This window comes from Trachypithecus francoisi, unplaced genomic scaffold (genome assembly GCF_009764315.1).
Source record: "Trachypithecus francoisi isolate TF-2019V2 unplaced genomic scaffold, Tfra_2.0 Contig00133, whole genome shotgun sequence".
Taxonomy (NCBI): Eukaryota; Metazoa; Chordata; class Mammalia; order Primates; family Cercopithecidae; genus Trachypithecus; species Trachypithecus francoisi.
This window is the reverse complement of record NW_022680484.1, coordinates 389,664-407,386: the sequence shown is the minus strand read 5'-3', so window position 1 is coordinate 407,386 and position 17,723 is coordinate 389,664. Positions and strand designations below refer to the sequence as shown.

The 17,723-nt window shown below is 52.4% G+C and overlaps 2 protein-coding genes across 2 annotated transcripts in view; one reads left to right on the top strand and one right to left on the bottom strand.

Moving 5' to 3' along the window:
• TEX28 (testis expressed 28) overlaps positions 1-2,944 on the top strand; it is a 25,057-nt gene extending 22,113 nt beyond the window's left edge. The window contains 2 exon segments of the mRNA XM_033178443.1: positions 1,673-1,808; positions 2,424-2,944. Of these exon segments, the coding sequence (XP_033034334.1) occupies positions 1,673-1,808; positions 2,424-2,780 (493 nt within the window). The 3' untranslated portion in view covers positions 2,781-2,944.
• Positions 2,390-17,723, bottom strand: OPN1LW (opsin 1, long wave sensitive). Its single transcript, XM_033178506.1, has 6 exons — positions 17,535-17,723; positions 12,202-12,498; positions 9,341-9,509; positions 7,398-7,563; positions 5,617-5,856; positions 2,390-3,334 (listed from the first exon to the last, which is right to left on the bottom strand). The coding sequence occupies exons 1-6, from the start codon at positions 17,689-17,691 to the stop codon at positions 3,224-3,226; spliced, it is 1,140 nt and encodes a 379-aa protein (XP_033034397.1). The 5' UTR covers positions 17,692-17,723; the 3' UTR covers positions 2,390-3,223.

Sequence of the window (17,723 nt, the reverse complement as noted above, 5' to 3'; positions counted from 1 at the left end):
GAAATCTTAACATTTGCCATATTCACTTCAAATCTTACTTTTTTTTTTAGGAAATAAAACTTGAAAATATTCAGTTGAAGTCCTCATTACCCCTTTCCAGCACCATCTTCCTTCCTTGCTATTCTGGCCTTGCTATACCGGCCTTGCCATTCTCATTTGGGTGCTTATCTTTTCCATGCATGGTTTTATACTTTTACTACTTATATAATTATATACACAACAGGTAGTGATTGTTTTCTTTTAGAGATGGGGTCTCACTCTGCTGCCCAAGCTGGAGTGCGGTGGCGTGATGGCAGCTCACTGCAGCCTCGAACTCCTGGGCTCAAGAGATCCTCCTGCCTCAGCCTCCAGAGTAGCTGGGACTACAGGCATGTGCCACCACACCCAGACAACTAAAAAAATTTTTTTGTAGGGACAGGGTCTCACTGTGTTGCCCAGGCTGGTCTTGAATTCCTCCTGGCCTCAAACAATCCTCTTGCCTTGGCCTCCCAAAGTGCTGGGATTGCAACTGTGAACCACTGTACCTGGCCTGCTTGTGTTTTTTTAACAGCTCTATTGAGATATAATTTACATATTATAAAATGCACCGTTATAACTACATTTCAATGGTTTCTTTCTTTTTTTTTTTTTGAGACAGAGTCTCGCTCTGTCGCCCGGGCTGGAGTGCAGTGGCGCGATCTCAGCTCACTGCAAGCTCCGCCTCCCAGGTTCCCGCCATTCTCCTGCCTCAGCCTCCCGAGTAGCTGGGACTACAGGCGCCCGCCACCTCGCCCGGCTAGTTTTTTGTATTTTTTAGTAGAGACGGGGTTTCACCGTGTTAGGCAGGATGGTCTCGATCTCCTGACCTCGTGATCCACCCGTCTCGGCCTCCCAAAGTGCTGGAATGACAGGCTTGAGCCACCGCGCCCGGCCATTTCAATGGTTTTTAGTAAATTTACTGAGTTGTGCAACTATTGCCATGATTCACTTTTTTCTTTTTGTTTAAATAACAGCTCTATTGAGCTATAATTCACATCCCATAAAATTCACCAATTTAAAGCGTACAATTCACTGGTTTTTAGTATATTCACAGAGTTGTTCAACCATCACCACTATCTAATTCCACAGTATTTTTATCAGCCCCAAAGCAACCCTGTACTCATTAGCAGCCACTGCCTATCCCCCACCCCCAGCCCCTGGCACCCACTAATCTGCTTTCTGTCTCTATGGATTTGCCTATTCTGGACATTTCGTAATTAGTGGAATCGTACTGGAATCTGTGGTCTTTTGTGACTTTTCAATCCTTATAGTCACCATGTTTCTATAGAGTAACTGCAGGCTAAACTTCGTACTCCACACTGGTCCTGGGGGATTTGCGGAATTGACGAGCACCCACGGATAGTTCACACTGTCATTTCTACAACTTCTAGTCTATGGCTATTCTTGTAAAGCTGTTACAAAAGAGTAACTACATACAAAACATATATGAATATTGGTGTGCGTGTGGCTGGTGTGTGTTTGGGGTGTTCCCAGGCAGACCTGGAGCGGGAGGCAGTCTTTCCCTAGAGCCTGGGGCGGGGGAGGAGGAAGGCAGAAGCTGAACCCGAATCTAGTCTAGGTCAGGGCCGCTCGCTGTTGGCATGAACTCTGGGTGAGGTACTGAAGGAATCTTACTTTCTCTTTTGCTCCCAAGACAAGCGTTGATGGAAGAACGGGTGAATGATCGCCTGCAGGGACACCTGAATGAGATTTACAACCTCAAACACAATCTGGCCTGCAGCGAAGAGAGAATGGCCTATCTATCCTATGAGAGAGCCAAGGAAATATGGGTACGAACCTCCTGGGGGAGCCTTGTGAGAAGACTGGAGGGATGAGCGAATCCATTCTGATACCCCCAAACCAAAGCAAGACACTCGAGCTGCCCCCTCCTGAGTGTTCAATGGCCACATACACATTTGTTTCAGAGCTAGCAGCATCTGACCTTTACACGCACGCTCCGCTTCCCACCATCTGGCTTAGCTGCTTTTGCCACTCTGGTGCTGCAGTGCTCACCCGTGAGCCTCTGACTCGGGAGATCTGGGGTGGAGCTGCTTCTGCTGTGGCTGTGGGTGTAGGGAGCACCCTCTCAGAACCCCTCCTTAGACCTGGCTTCCCTCTCCTCACTGTTCCATTTCCATAGCGCCCACCCCCATCCCTGGGTAGTTGTGTCTTGACCAGGTCCTCAGCTTCGGGAGACAGTGGATGGGGGAGTGCGGCTGGGTCGGATGAAGCTTTCCCAGTTGCTGGAGAGCCTGCGCCCTCCCCTCTGCCCTGGATGTGCTCTAGGCTCTCTGCTTGCCTCCTCGAATACCCACCCCACAGTGCTTGCTGCTCACCCCTAGGAACTCAGTAAACGACCACAGTTCCGTGCTGACTTCTGGTGCGTGCATTTTCGTCTCCTGCAGGAGATCATGGAGACCTTCAAGAGCCGGATATCCAAGCTGGAGATGCTACAGCAAGTCACCCAACTGGAGGCAGCAGAGCACCTCCAAAGCCGTCCCCTGAAGATGTTGTTCAAGTTCGTGAGTCTGCTCCTCTCACTGGCAACCGTCCTCTTGGTCGTTGTCTCCACCTTGTGTGCCTGCCCCTCATCACTGATCACCTCACGCCTGTGCGCTTGCACCACCCTGATGCTGATTGGGCTTGGGGTACTGGCCTGGCAGAGGCGGCACGCCATCCCTGCCACAGACTGGCCGGAATGGGTCTCCTCCAGGTGTAGACTGTACTCCAAGAACTCTGGGCCTCCAGCACATGGACCTTAAGGGGCCAGGAGGGCCACCTGCCTTAGCTTGCTAGCTCCCTCCCTCCTCCTGGGTGTCGAGGGCATCCAGCAAGCCCTCCCCAGACAGCCCCTCCACAGCTCTTGCTTGCCGATTATGTAACCACCAGCCTGGCGAAATGGATATAGACGCCCACCTGCCTCACACTTCCGTTTTGTCAGGGTCCTTTCACGCCATCGATAGACATGAGGCTCGGGAAAGATTAAAGTCTATGAAGCACTCTCTCCTCTTTATCCCCCTTGCACCCTCTCGAGACCCAGTGCCTGCACATGCAGAGGCTCAGGTGGTCCCAAACTGCAGTGAAAGCCTCTGTGACTTTGTTGGTTTTGGCAAAGATAAATTACATTTATTTCACAGGGATGGAGAAGGAGGGGAAGGGAGAGGTGGCCAAAGCCCCGGTGGGCGGGATGGGTAGGAGGCAGATCTCATGCAGGCGACACCGAGGACACAGATGAGACCTCCGTTTTGGAGGCGCTGGAGAGTTCAGAGCCATCGTCAACCTTCTTCCCAAAAAGCTGCAAGATGCAGTTTCGAAACTGGAAGGACAGAAAGTGTTATTGAGCAGAGCAGGAAAGGGTGGAGCCCTGTGCTGAACATACGTGCCCGAGCCTTCCGTTCACCCATTCCGAACGCCATGGGGGATGGAGGAAGGCTTGGGTTATTTCTCCCTCACACGCCGGGATGTCATCCGACTTAGCAGTTGATGGTGACTACACTGGGTTGAAGTGTGTCCCCCAAAAGATGTGTTCAGGTTAAGACGAGGTCACACTGGAGCCGGGTGGGCCCTAATCCAGTGACTGGTGTCCTCATAAGAAAAGGAACGCTTAGACACGGACACGCAGACAGAGGGAAGATGGCCATGTGAAGATGAAGGCAGAGACTGGGGCGACACACCTTGGAGTCAAGGAGCGCCAAGGACTGCCGGCAGCCCTGCAGCTGTTTCTCCCTCTCGGCCTCCATGGGAAACCTTTCCATTTGCCAACACCCTGATTTCAGACTCATGATTTCCAGAACCGTGAGAGAATCCACTTCTGTGGTTTGAAGCCACCGAGTTTGTGGTAGTTTGTGACGGCAGCCCCAGGACAGTCATCCACAGTGACAGCTAAGGGGCAGTGGTGACCTGTCCCCAGACTGTCTGGTGAGCGGCTCAGAGGAATGTTAATGAAAAGACATGTGGTTGTCATGTTTTTTCCAGTCCATGGATCTGGGGCAAGGTGAGGCTTAGGTAATGACAATCTAGCCCCTACCTCATCTCTCCAGGCAAGCGTCTTCCGGGACCAGGAGGGGGTCTGTCTTTGCTGCTTCACCCCAAAGAGATCTGGGCCATATGAATGTCTCAAATCATGTCCTGTGTCATCACTGAAGTAACCGCAATGCTTTGAGGACCCAGACCAAAGGCATTTTCTAACTCTTTCAGGCCTCCTCTTGACTAGCTCTACCTCCCTCTATCATCAAAACTCTCAAAATTAAAAAAATATAATGGTTGAAATTAATAACATAAGACATGGGATGAACAGCAGAATCAGCTCCACTGAAGAGCTGGGAGATAGGGCTGAGGAGTCCGTCCAGCAGCTGCTGCTTGAGCACCCACTGTGTGCCAGACTCTGTCCTCAGCATAATTTCCTGTCTTCTTGGAACTGCGCTCCAGAAAATTCTCTCAGAATGTGGCAGGACAGGATAATTATGTGGAAAGGGTGAAAGCAAAGTTGGGGGCCTGGTGAGGTCCAGAAGTGCCGACATCTGTCTAGGAGGGGGGAGTTCTGGAAGGGAGAATGGAAATAATCCAGTAAAGACAGTACTTTGCAAGATAGTTTAGGATTCCAGAAACCTAGAAAAGATCCTCATGAAAGTCAGGAAACGGGGGTCAGGGATAGAACTACACTCTGGGCATCAGTGTGCTACAGCGAGTTCCCGGAAATCCACTGCAGGCCTGGGCCTACTTACTGTTTAAAAGTTACCAGAGAGAATGAACCCTTAATGAACTCTGCAGACTTGGCTTGTATGAGTCAAAGCCGAGCCAAAGGGGCTGGAGCCGTTGAGTGGCTCTCAGATGGAGGAGCAAGGAAGAGCCGCGTGGAAGGGATGGACTGGAAGGGATGAAATGGGAGGCCCCTGCGCACCTTTCTGGCCACCATCGAGTCACATCACAGCTGCGCTTTAATGAAGCTTGTAACCTACAGGAGGTGGGGGGATTTAGGCGTGTGAGCAGCTTGCTGCTGAGGCCCAATATGTCAGCTAAGGAGTCTGCCTCTGGGCAGGACCACAGCACTTCCCCACTGAACTAACCCACGAACTCATGAAAGCTCTTGAACTCTTGGTCAGTGTAGCCAAGAAGGGCCGACTTTTGTTCTTATAGGAAGACAAATTCCAGAGGTTATGGTTTGAAAATGGAGAGATGAGGGTTGAGAAGGGTTGAGTCTGAACAGAAGAGGGGCACACGTAGGGTGGATATACCTAGGGCTCACCAACTCCTAGAGCGTCTGAACGCCAGGGGAGCCCCTGAAGCTCAGCAGCCATAGTTCTAGGGCCACCGGAAAGGAAGAGCACACGGCACACAGACGCTTTGGGAAATGCCACCCTCAGGCTGAGACTATAAAGGATTCCAGAGGGCGTACCTAAGCCTTCTGCTAAGGGCCAGCTGGAGCTCTGACTGGGGCTGGGTCACATGCTGAGCCTTTCCCGGTCATTTCCCTGGGGGATCCCCCAGATGCTCCACGGGCTTCTCATCAGAGACATGATTCCAGGTGGGGCCATCACTCTGTCCTTCTAGGCCACACAGTATTTTGAGTATTTGGGATCTGCTGATGGCGTTGCTTACCTGCCGGTTCATAAAGACATAGATAATGGGGTTGTAGATAGTGGCACTTTTGGCAAAGTAGGCTGGCAGGGCAGCCATCAGAGGGTGGAAGGCGTAGCCAGGGTTGGCAGCAGCAAAGCATGCGAAGAAGGTGTAGGGTCCCCAGCAGACGCAGTATGCAAAGATCATCACCATCACCATGCGCGTCACTTCCTTCTCTGCCTTCTGGGTGGATTCAGACTCTTTCTGCTGCTTTGCCACCTGAGGGAGACAGGGACAGTGAGTCGGGGGTTGGGGAGCAGCAAGAGGCAGGTGCCCCAGGCATAGGGAGTTGTGTGGAGGAGGAGAGGAGCCCAGCAGCCAGCTTCCAGCCCTGCATAAGCCGGTCCCAGGCAGACATGGTGGCCTCAGGCTGGCCCTGGGGGAGTTTTAGAATTGGAGGTGGCACGTAGCTAGGCCTGGCCTAAGACGACCTCAGAGCCGGATCTAACAAGCTCCTTTGCTTCACCTGATCCCTTAACAGACTGTCCTGTCCTGCGCTCAGGCCTGAGCATGGAGGCCGGACCTGATCACTGGGTGTGGAGAATGAAGGAGCTAACAAGTTGGAGATGACGGGGGAGGCGAAAGCCGTGGCTGGCGGGGTGCCCAGTGGGAGTTTCAGAGCAATGCATACACTTCCCTCAGGCTTCCTAGGCCAGGTTGGTCCCTCTGTGGGCTAAATCCTGCCCTGGACTCATTGTGAGGCGGCTGAGGGCAGCTGTGGTGGGGTGACACCTTCATGCCTGGGAGGAAGGAGACGAATGACCTCCAGGCAGAAGCACTGTGGGGGAGGCCACAAAGGCCAGCAACCGGCTGCCAGGGATGGGGGACTGATGGCAGGCAGATGAGTGGGGATGAGAGAGGGACTGTGAGGGCTGGAATGCGGGGACGGCCAAGATAGCAGCGCTGGGGTCACATTCTGGAGCTGGGGCTCCACCATCCCAGACTAATACAGCCCAAGCTATGGTTGGGTACATGTGGGAGCCTTCAGCCCAAGGTGGTGGGGTAAGGGGGCCTTTCACAGGCTCACAGACTCCTCTAGGGAGAGCTCAGCAGGCATGCCCATCCAATTGTGGGCACAGGTAGCTTCATATAGGAAAGCCCACCACCCTGAAAGGGCTCCCACTGCTAACAGAAAGAACCAGCCTTGCTCTCCTCGCTTGCCTGATGTCCCGCGGGGGCTCCCAGTGGTAACCTAGTCTAGGGGTACGGGGTGGTGGCTGTGGACAGGATCAGCTTCCCAAGGCAGAGGGCCAGACATGGAGGGTGGAGAGTGGGTCGGGGGTCAAATGGCACACTCGGGTCCACTTCTTGGTCGGCCCCACAGCCTATGAAAGGGACAAGGGTACTCCGGCGGCAGCCTCATAAAAACATGCCTTGATTTGCAGGTGTCATTTGCTGACGTGGCTGCTCCACTCTACTCTGTGGGAAAGGCAGCCTTTCCACCCCGGGGACAACTGTCCAGGGTCGGGGAAAGACACACCTCTGTTCCCTTAGTGGACTCCTCCAGGGAGGGAGTGGCAGTGCTTTCCGTCTCACAGAGCTGAGGAACAATGGGGCTGGGGCTGAACCTGCAGGCAGTGGTAAAGCCCCAAAGGAATCGCCTGATTCTCATCGCTGGATCTTAATATTTTCTTATGGGGTAGAATCCTCTTCTCTAATGATTTTTGAAAAAATAGTTTAGGAGTCTCAGTGGACTGATTTGGGGGCAGAGCAACTTAGGGGCAGGAGGGGGTGAGGCCAGGAGGAATCGGGGGGCTTACCGCTCGGATGGCCAGCCACACTTGGAGGTAGCAGAGCACGATGATAGCCAGTGGAATGATGCAGCAGGTGACCATGAGGACAATCATGTAAGACTGCACCCCGGGGTACGAGCTGCCACTGAACACATCTGGGCCGCATGAAGTCTTCAGGCCGTGGGGCCAGTACCTGGAGAGAAGGGCCAGCAGCCAGTCCTGAGACAGGGTAGGGTGACCCAGGACTCCCAATCCAGGCATGGTGCTGAGTCGGGTGGGTTTTTTTTCTTTTTTCTTTTTTTTTTTGAGATGGAGTCTCGCTCTGTCACTCAGGCTGGAGTGCAGTGGCGTGATCTCGGCTCACTGCAAGCTCTGCCTCCCGGGTTCATGCCATTCTCCTTCCTCAGCTCCCGAGTAGCTGGGACTGCAGGCACCCGCCACCACGCTTGGCTAATTTTTTGTATTTTTAGTAGAGACAGGGTTTCACTGTGTTAGCCTGGATGGTCTCCATCTCCTGACCTCATGATCCGCCTGCCTCGGCCTCCCAAAGTGCTGGGATTACAGGCCTGCGCCGCTGTGCCCAGCCTGTTTTTTAAATTGAGGTGAAATTCACTTTGCATGAAGTTCCCAATTTGAAGTGGTCAGTCTGCGGCAGTCACCACCTCTGCTTCCAGAACATTTGCATCAACCCAAAACGAAACCATTGGGTACGATTTTGGTAAATCCTTGTCCATTTTTAGATGTCATGCCTTTCCTGTTTTTAAAATTCTGGTAAAATATACATAACATAAAATGTACCATTATAGGCCAGGCACAATGGCTCACGCCTATAATCCCAACATATTGGGAGGCAGAGGTAGGAGGATTGCTTGAGCCCAGGAGTTCAAGACTAGCCTGGAACACGCAGTGAGATCTTGTCTCTACAAAAAATAAAAAAATTAGCCGGGTAAAGTGGTGCACCTGTAGTCCCAGCTCATCAGGAGGCTGAGGTGGGAGGATCACTTGAGCCCAGGAGGTCGACGGTGCAGTGAGCCATAATTACACCACTGCACTGTGCCAGCCTGGGTGACAGAGTGAGACCCTGTCTGAAAAAAAAAAAAAAAAAGTACCTTTATGACCTTTGGTACATTCACGATGCACGATGCTGTGCAAACATCTCCACTATCTGCTTCCAGAACATTTTCATCTACCCAATCACTCCCCCTTTTTACAAACGGAGTGTGAGGTTCCATCTTGCCCTGACCTTCTGAGAACACCCGTGAAGAGCTGAGTCTTTTATCTGAGGTCAGCTAGGCCATGACTGAAATAAAAGGCCCTGCTCACTGGGTGGCCTGAAGGATTAAATGAGATAACCCGCGGGAGAGCCTCCACCAGGGTCAGCTCGCCACACATGTTTGATAACAGGCAACTGTGTGGGGCATGGCGGCATGAGGAGGGTGGGAGACAGAGACAGGCTTTCACAACGTTTGTTTCCCAGAATTGATGGAACGTTCCCAAAGAAAGAACGTTCGCTCTCCAAACACCACGAGAACTTATTCACGAGCTTGTTGATAAAACAGTGAAATGCTGTCCCATCCAGTCCCTCCCAATCAAACCTTTGAGCCACTTGCTTGGCCTGGCCAGGACATGTCCTCTGCACGCCCAGATGGATCTATGACCCAAGCAGCCTCTGAAAGGTGGGGGGCGGGGGGGCAGCATATGCAAGAAAGAGACCTGGAATGCAAACACACTGTCTGTTCACTGACAGCTGTGTCGATGGCCCGAGCTCCGTGTGCTCCTGTGACCCGATCGTGCTTGGGACAAATATGTTTCCAGAGGTTCGGGGACCACAGATCCATTTCTATGTTGCAGCCACATTCATACGTTGATAGACCTTGCACGCTCAGAGGTGCCCAGAGAAAGGAAGTGATTTGCCTTAAGGTCACAGAGTCTGACCCTGCCCACTCCATCTTGCACCCTTGCACCCTTACCTGCTCCAACCAAAGATGGGCGGGGCCGTCCACACAGCAGACCAGATCCAGGAGAAGGCAATGCCCACGATGGCGAGCTTGGCGTCAAATCTCACGTTGCCAAAGGGCTTGCAGACCACCAGCCACCTCTCCCAGGAGATGATGGCCAGGGACCAGAGACCTGTGATTCCTACAGGGAGACCAGACAGATGAGGGCTTTGTGCGGAAGCAGCGGTGGAACAGCCTTCAATGTCACTGCTCCCTTCCCCGACCAGCCGAAAGCTTTCAAAATCAGGAGGTGTCCTCCCACCCAGCTGTAAAACCTAAGTCTCCAAAGAGTGTTTTCAGGTCCAGGGTGAGCAGGCCTCTGGGTCAGCTTGTTTCCCTAACTCCTGCTTTCCACTTCCTTCCCCATCTCAGTCAGCCTCTCCTCCCGCCTTGCTTCCCCACTGACCCCAGTGCCTTACTCTCCACTCCTCTGTTCTCCTCCTCTCCTCCCCACTTTCTTTCTTTCCTCTTAAACCTCTGTTGCTCTCCCTCTGGAGCAGGAGCTTAGAGCTCCCAGTTTGGCCAGTGGGTTTCTTGCCAACCCAGTCTTAGAATCTCGAATCTGGGAACAGAACTCAGGGAGCTCTGTCCTCAACCTCCACACATCCAGCACCAAAAGGGAAGCCAGAGCCACAGACGCAGTGGCCGGTGCCTGTTCACCCACAGGAGCCCTGTTACCACTTCTTGCCCTCTTGGCCACCAGCCCTTCCTCTAATGACAGAACTCTTGATGGCCACGTCCAGAGCAGCATAGCCACACTGAGGTGCTGTTGTCCCAGCCAAGAGCAAGGAATCAGGCCCTGTGTAGAACCCGGCGTTCCTCCTTCCGGTACACACCCATGTTCCTTTAGGCGTTTGTAAAGGCCTTAGATTCTCCCCGGCTCCCTCTCTGCAGTAGGTGGAGACAGCTTCCCACTGTCCTGCTTAGACCCCAAACGTGTGCACACAGAATTCAGGGCTCCACAAACTGAGGTGGAAAAAACGACATCTTTCTTTCCATCTACCTCGAACAGACACTGGGCATTTCCTTCCATTATGAACGTGACAGTATTAGCAGTACCCGTGACTCGGTCAGCGAGAGAGGTCACAGATGTTTTTCTGTCAATTCATAGAGGTGGCAGACAGTTCGAACATCACTTATGTTCATCACTACTCTGAAATAACAGTGGTTGTCAGGCGGGATCCTGTTATTTAATACTTTAGTACTGAGTGGTGTCACTAATACGTTTAATACATGCTTTTATTTTTATTTACTTTTTGAGACAGAATCTCACTCTGTTGCCCAGGCTGAGTGCAGTGCTGCCATCACAGCTCACTGAAGTCTTGACCTCCAGAGCTCAAGTGATCCTCCCACCTCAGCCTCCTGAGTAGTCCTGGGACTACTGGTGTGCCACCACGCCCAGCTGTTTTTATTTGTTGTAGAGAAGAGGTCTCACTATGTTGCCCAGGCTGGTCTCAAACTCCTGGAGGCAAGCAGTCCTCCTACCTCAGCCTCCCAAAGTGCTGGGATTACAGGCATGAGCCTGGCCAATAAATGCTTTTAACGAAAGACTGTGCTACTGATGAATGTTTAATACTTTGATAACTGGTTTTCGATATAATTTGCTGCCTTTGTAATCCTAGGGGTCTCATTTTATGTGTTTGCAAAAATTCCTCTGAGATGGGGTCCATAGGCTTCCCAGATGGCCAAGGTCATCCGTGGACCAAAACTGGTGGGGAGGTGCTGGCTGCTTGGCACCTGACTCACCCAGGAACAGACCATGAGCAGAGGCAAGGGTGAGCGGGAGACCCTGGCAGAAACAGAGACAGACGTGGGCGGCGATGCAGGGGGGCACTCAGGAAGGGTCGTGTGACCACCGAGGCCATGCCTGCTGCAGAGAGCACTGGACCTGAGGATGGACCTTCTCTGCCTGACCTTCCCTTGGCTCCCCTTCTAGACTGTCAGGGTAGTGCCGGGACTTGGACAAGCGCCCTCTCTGGTCTGGGCCATCGTGGGTACAATTCAAGGCAGTTAACGGGGTGGGGAGGCTGCTAAGAGAGAGGAGGGGAGGCAAGAGCAGGAGCTGCTCCTGTTGGATGTGGGGTCTCGTCCTCCTGAAATAAAGTTCCAGCGGCTGGGTGTGACCTCTGAGGCCTCCAAGACCTGGGCCTGGCCACCTTGTGTCTGGCAGCCACGGCTGCTTGGTGGTACTCTGCCCACTAGAACCACCAACTGCTCCCACTCGCTCCTCCACCACCTGCCCCATGCCCCTTCTTGTCTGAGAGGACTGATGACAGTACTGTGTGGTCGCGGTCTGGGTGTAGGGCCCTCTTCTTAGCACAGAGCCTGGCACACTGGTACCTCTCGGCCACTGTCTGCTGACCTGAGCGGAATCGTGGCCCACAGATATATTAGTGATGGGGATGGGGAGAGGATCTGAGAATTGTGTCTCCTCCAGGAAAAGCAGATGCCGGTGAGCTGAAATGGCAGGCATCCCTAACTGCAGGGGAGTTCTGTCCAGGGTGCCCAGAGTCCCCACTCCCCTACTGTTCTGGAGTTGTCTAGCTCTGTATCTGTCTCCCCCCACACCAACCCCATAGCTCCAAACTGGCTGTTCTCGGGCAGAGCCTGACTCAAGAGTAGGAACTCAGGGTATGTTGGACTGAAGGGAGCTGAATTTAATGTGACTGTCCGGATAGAAACCTCCAGAACCCTTCATTATATGGATGTGAGGCACAGATGTGGAGGGAAACAGACCCACAGGAGAAGCTGGGCCCAGCTCATCATGAGGTGGTTGGAGGGGCTTGCAGAGTGAATGAATGGTTTCTGCTGAGCTTGGGCCCCGACTGGCTTACCACACAGGGAGACGGTGAAGCCTTCCAGGACACACATAGGATGGCCCAGCACGAAGTAGCCAGAGACCTGGTTCACAACACTGATAGTGCTGGCGATGACGGTCTCTGCTAGGTCAGCAACCGCCAGGTTCACCAGGATCCAGTTCAGCGGGTGGCGCAACTTCTTGAACTTCATGGTGGCAGCCAGCACAAGCCCATTTGTGAAGACGGATGCGGTGACCACAAAGATCATCCAGACACTGGTGAGGTGGTACACCCATCTGGGAGCGATGTGGTAGTTGGGGCCTTCAAAGGGGCCTGGCGGCAGGAGGCAGAGGAGAGAGAGGAGCTGGGGGGCAGCCCCGCCTGTCTATACCAATGCCGATCTCACCTCTTCCTGCCCCATCAAGGCCTCCCCTCCCCCTCCACCCCCCTGCTTTTGCAATTGGCTCTTTCCCTCCAGCTTTGCCCATCCTTAGACCGACAGCCTCCCCTCCATCCTGTCGCTCAAGCCAGAGACCATCGCCTGCTGGTCACCGGCACTGGCACCTTGAACTTAACGGAACTCCTCGTCATCTCCCCCATCTGATTCCCTGCTCCCAGTGTGCAGTCACCCCGCTTCCCTGCTCCCCTCTCCCCTTCGCCTCAGCTCCACCTCCTACCTCCCAGAGTCCTCTGCCCTTCCACAGACAGACGCTTTCCTCGTGTAAAGCCCAGCTCAGATGCATTTGCCTTCTAGAAGCCTTTCCAGATTCCCCAACTAGTGGTAACTCACCCCCTTGAGGGGAAGACCACTACCCACCTCTGTCACCTTCTGTCACATATAGGAGTTACTGTTCATGATGATCTGAATGTGCGTGTCCCCCATAAATTCCTGTGTTGAAATCCCTAACCCTAAGGTGACGGTATTAGGAGGTGGGGCCTTTGGCAGGTCATTCAGTTCATGTGTGCAGAGCGAGTGGGGCCCTCATGAATGGGATTAGTGCCCTTATAAAAGGGGCCCTAGAAGCTGGGCATGGTGGCTCAGGCCTGTAACCCCAGCCACTCAGCAGGCCAACATGGAAGGATCACTTGAGCCTTTGGGAACAGTCCAAATTAGCTGGGAATGGTGGCTCATGCCTGTAATCCCAGCACTTTGGGAGGCTGAGGCAGGAGTGTCTCTTGAGCCCAGGAGTTCAAATCCAACCGGGGCAACATGGCAACACCTCATGTAAAAAAAAATTTTTTTTAATTAAAACTTTTTAATTTTTTTGAAAGAGTCCCTAGAGCACTTTCTAGCTGTCTTTCTACCCTGTGAGGATACAACAAGCTGTTGGCAATCTGTGGCCAGGAAGAGGTTCCTCGCCAGAGCCCACCACGCTGGCACCCTGACTTCCAGCCTCCAGAGCTGTGAGAAATAAATTTGTCATTTAAAAGCCACCCAATCTATGGTCATTCCTCTTTTATTCTTTTCTTTTCTTTTTTTGTTTTGTTTTTTGTTTTATGAGACAGAGTCTTGCTCTGTCGCCCGGGCTCGAGTGCAGTGGTGTGATCTTGGTTCACTGCAACCTCTGTCTCCCGGGTTCAAGTGATTCTCCTGCCTCAGGCCCTCAGGTATCTGGGACTACCAGGTGCGCATTACCGCAATGGCTAATTTTTTTTATTTCTGTAGAGATGGGGTCTGGCTATATTGCCTAGGCTGGTCTCGAACTCCTGACTTCAAGTGACCCGCCCACCTCGGCCTCCCAAGTAGCTGGGACTACAAATGCATTACTTCTCCTTTTTATTTGTAGGAGTTTGCTAGGGCTCTACACCTTTTTTGTTGGAAGGACCTTTGTCGTAACATTGTTTTTGGTAGATTACTTGAAGGGATTGCAAGCCACAGACCTGCTGCTATATAAGGCCCCATGGAGAGTCCCAAGATTTATCAAGAGATTCTTTAGTTGTGTGTTAGAAAAGTCCAACTCAAGCTAGCTTAAGGAAAATGGGGATTTCCTGGCTCCGGCCAGGAGAGACAGATAAATCTCACCCCTAGCACAGCTGGATCCCACAAGGCCTCTGCTGCCCTCTGTGCACGGGCCCCATTTGTTCGTAACACAAGGAGCTTCCAGAAACCCACTGACAATGTCTGCAATCCTGATACCTGGCACTGGCTCCCCAGGAACCCCCAGTATGAGCAGTAGGGACAGACCATTGACAATTGAAGGCCTTCGTGGTGTCAGTCTCCGTGCAGAAGGAAGCAGAGGGAAACAATGGGGTTGCTGATGGACCTAAGAACAGAGAACCCCCAAACTGTCGGCAGCTGTTCCCTGGGAAGTACCTGGGGTGAACTGGGGAAGAGCAGCTGAGACTGGGAGGGTTTGGGACACTCTGGCCTGTAGGCAAGTGCAAGGGGCTGCAGCAATCTAGGTGCTGTGACCTCTCAAAACAAGGCAGCCAGTTCTCTTCCCTGGCAACCCTTGCGGTCCAAATTGGGCAGTGCAGGGACAAGGAGGCAAAGGAGAGAACAGGTCCCAGCAGCAGTGGGGGAGGGGACAGGAGCTGCCACCAGTGCAACTAGAGCTGGTGTAATGGCCTGCCTCGCCCTCGTGAAAGTTCTGGAACTGATTTCGTGAAGCAACGAGCAAGAGAATCAAAGTCAACTCCCAGGCAAAGTGATTCGAGGAAATACAGGGAGAGAGGGAAGGCGGCAGCGGGGGGAGAGGGGAACGCAGAGGCGCAGAGAAGCCAGACTTCTTCAAGTACACCTTCTTTTCTAGATTTTAATTTGAAACTTTTAACTGTTTTATTACATAATTATAAAACAAAATTTAAGTGGCTGGGGTCGGTGGCTCACATCTGTAATCCCAGCACTTTGGGAAGCTGAGGTGGGCGGATGACTTGAGGTCAGCAGTTTGAGACCAGCCTGGCCAACATGGTGAAACCCTGTCTCTACTGAAAATAAAAAAATTAGCTGGACGTGGTGGTAGGCACCTGTAGTCCCAGTTCCTCGGGAGCCTGAGGCAGGAGAATCGCTTGAACCCAGGAGGTGGAGGTTGCAGTGAGCTGACATCACGCCACTGCACTCCAGCCTGAGCGACAGAGTGAGAGTGTCTTGAAAAAATAAAATAAAATAAAATAAAATAAAATAAAATAAAATAAAAATTTAAATTGAAAGACCAATCTCTGAAAATCAGCAACAAAAGAAATGAAGCTAAATGCATATCCACTGAGTGGCATATCACTTAGAGAACGACTGTTCTAAGGGACTTGAAATACACTGGTTTACTACACGACCTAGTGGCATATACCCTCCCGGGAAGAAGACCTGTGAAGATGTGAACGTTTTGGTCACCAATAGGTGAAGACAGGGTAAGGTGTCCGAATGCCATCATTTCCCATCCGCACTGCAGTGGTTTAATTGGTCTGGGCGTTGAGTTTCACTAGCCGCCAACACCCCTGAAAAGAGACACTCTCCTTGCCAAGACACACCAACAAATCCAACCTGCCTCTGGTCAGACCCTCAGATCAACTACCAGTTTACAGAAAAATCATAATGAACGACGTCAGAGGAGCCTGTCAGGCTACGTCATGAACGACTTGCTTTCTTCCAGAAATAAATTGCAGGGAGATAGAGAGGGAACCTCTAGATTCAAAGATAGTCAAAGGCCTATCAATCAGTCTGAATGTGTGGACCTCATTTGAGCCCTGGTTCAAGCAAACTGAAAACACGTATGACATTTTTTGAGCACTATTAGGTATTTGAAGCTATTCAGGAAATATTGTTACACTCGTCAGTGTGATGATGACTTGTGGTTATGTATTGAGAAGATCCCTTTTCTCCTAGAGGAACATAGTAAAGATTTACAGAGGGAAGGGTGTGAGGGCTTGGATTTGCTTCCAAGAATCAGGAAGAAAGGGTGGTGGAGGGGTTACAGATGAAATGAGATGAAACTGTGGAAGTTGAGTAATGGGTACCGGGGTTCATTACGCTCTATTACACTCTTCCTTCTACTTTAGTAGATGCTTGAAGTTTTGTGGAAAAAAAAAAAAAAACCCACCCGGACATTTGAAAAGAGTGCATTGAAGCATCATGCATTGATGAAGTCTGGGGACATCTAGGAAGAGACTGTTGCATTGCCACCAAGGAAATTCTGGGCACAGTCACGTTGAGGTCAAACAACTGCAAGATCCTCAGCCGATTTTGTCTGGGCACTCTGTCACTAATTGGCACTCGGTCCTGGCCACCCCACAGTGGGATATTTATTGGCAACCAAGGAGCTGGCGTGGTTTCTGGAAACCACAGCCCCCTAGCCTGCATGATGTTCTTTTTTTTGAGACGGAGTCTCGCTCTGTCACCAGATTGGAGTGCAGTGGCACGATCTTGGCTCACCACAACCTCCGCCTCCCGGGTTCAACGATTCTCCTGCCTCAGCCTCCCGAGTAGCTGAGACTACAGGTGTGTGCCATGAAGCCCAGCTAATTTTTGTAATTTTAGTAGAGACGGGGTTTCACTATGTTGGCCAGGATGGTCTCTATCTCTTGACCTCGTGAGCCGCCCGCCTGCGCCTCTCAAAGTGCTGGGATTACAGGCGTGAGCCACCGCGCCCTGCCTTCACGATGTTCTTGAAGGCACCAAAGGAATTTGGTTTAGAGGAGGAGCCAGGGGAGAGGGCCAGGAGTAGGGAGGTCACTGGCGTCCTCAGCTTCTTTGAGGGCCTGCGCGCAGCTTCTGGATTGGGCAACCGCCAATGGGAGAACTCGGGCTGCCCTGATGAGAGCTTTCAGCTTTCTATTGGGCCTGAGCCCTCTCTGCCAGGACTGCTCCAAACGGAAAGGTGGCCCTGGGCGCCAATCTAGCCTCTTCCCCCAGAGGTGTGCAGCCAGAAGCTGTGTGGCCCCATCATAGAGTTCAACAAAATGACTGCTACAATCTCTGCCGACCCTGAAGTTCTAGAAGTTTCTTGCCCTCTGCTGCTGTCTTCCCCACCCTCCCGCCTCCCTTGGTGTGTCAGTATGTTGCCTCCCTTTGGCTTCAAATGTAAAGACAGACCCGACTCTTCCCCAGGAAGCTGAGGGACTCCGTGGAATGAGAGGTTACTTGCTAGCAGTGAACACACTCATCTACGGGCCAGAAAGAAACAGCACATAAATTCTTCCCCAGCCATGGATTCTCAAAGAGGCTGGGAAGCCTGTGTGGCTTGCGAATGCATATTCGATATTATGGTGTCCTTCTAGATTCGGAGAGGACCCCTGGATTCATGTCGTCTGAAAAGCTATGGGAGAAAGCCTCTGCTGGTGGGGATGTGCAGAAGAGAGATTCCCTTGGGCGGGGCAGGTGGGTGGCCGGTGGCCCCCAGTGCAGCCACCCAGCCTCCACGGGCCTGCTGGCTCACCTCTGGTGGAGTTGCTGTTGGTGTAGGTGAAGATGCTGGACTGGGTGCTGTCCTCATAGCTGTCCTGCGGATGGCGGCCTGCGAGCCTTTGGAGGCTCCACTGCTGGGCCATGGCTATGGAGAGCCCTGTCCCTGACGGCAGCCAGCCCTGGCGCATCACCTGAGGGTCACGGCGCTTTATACTGGCCT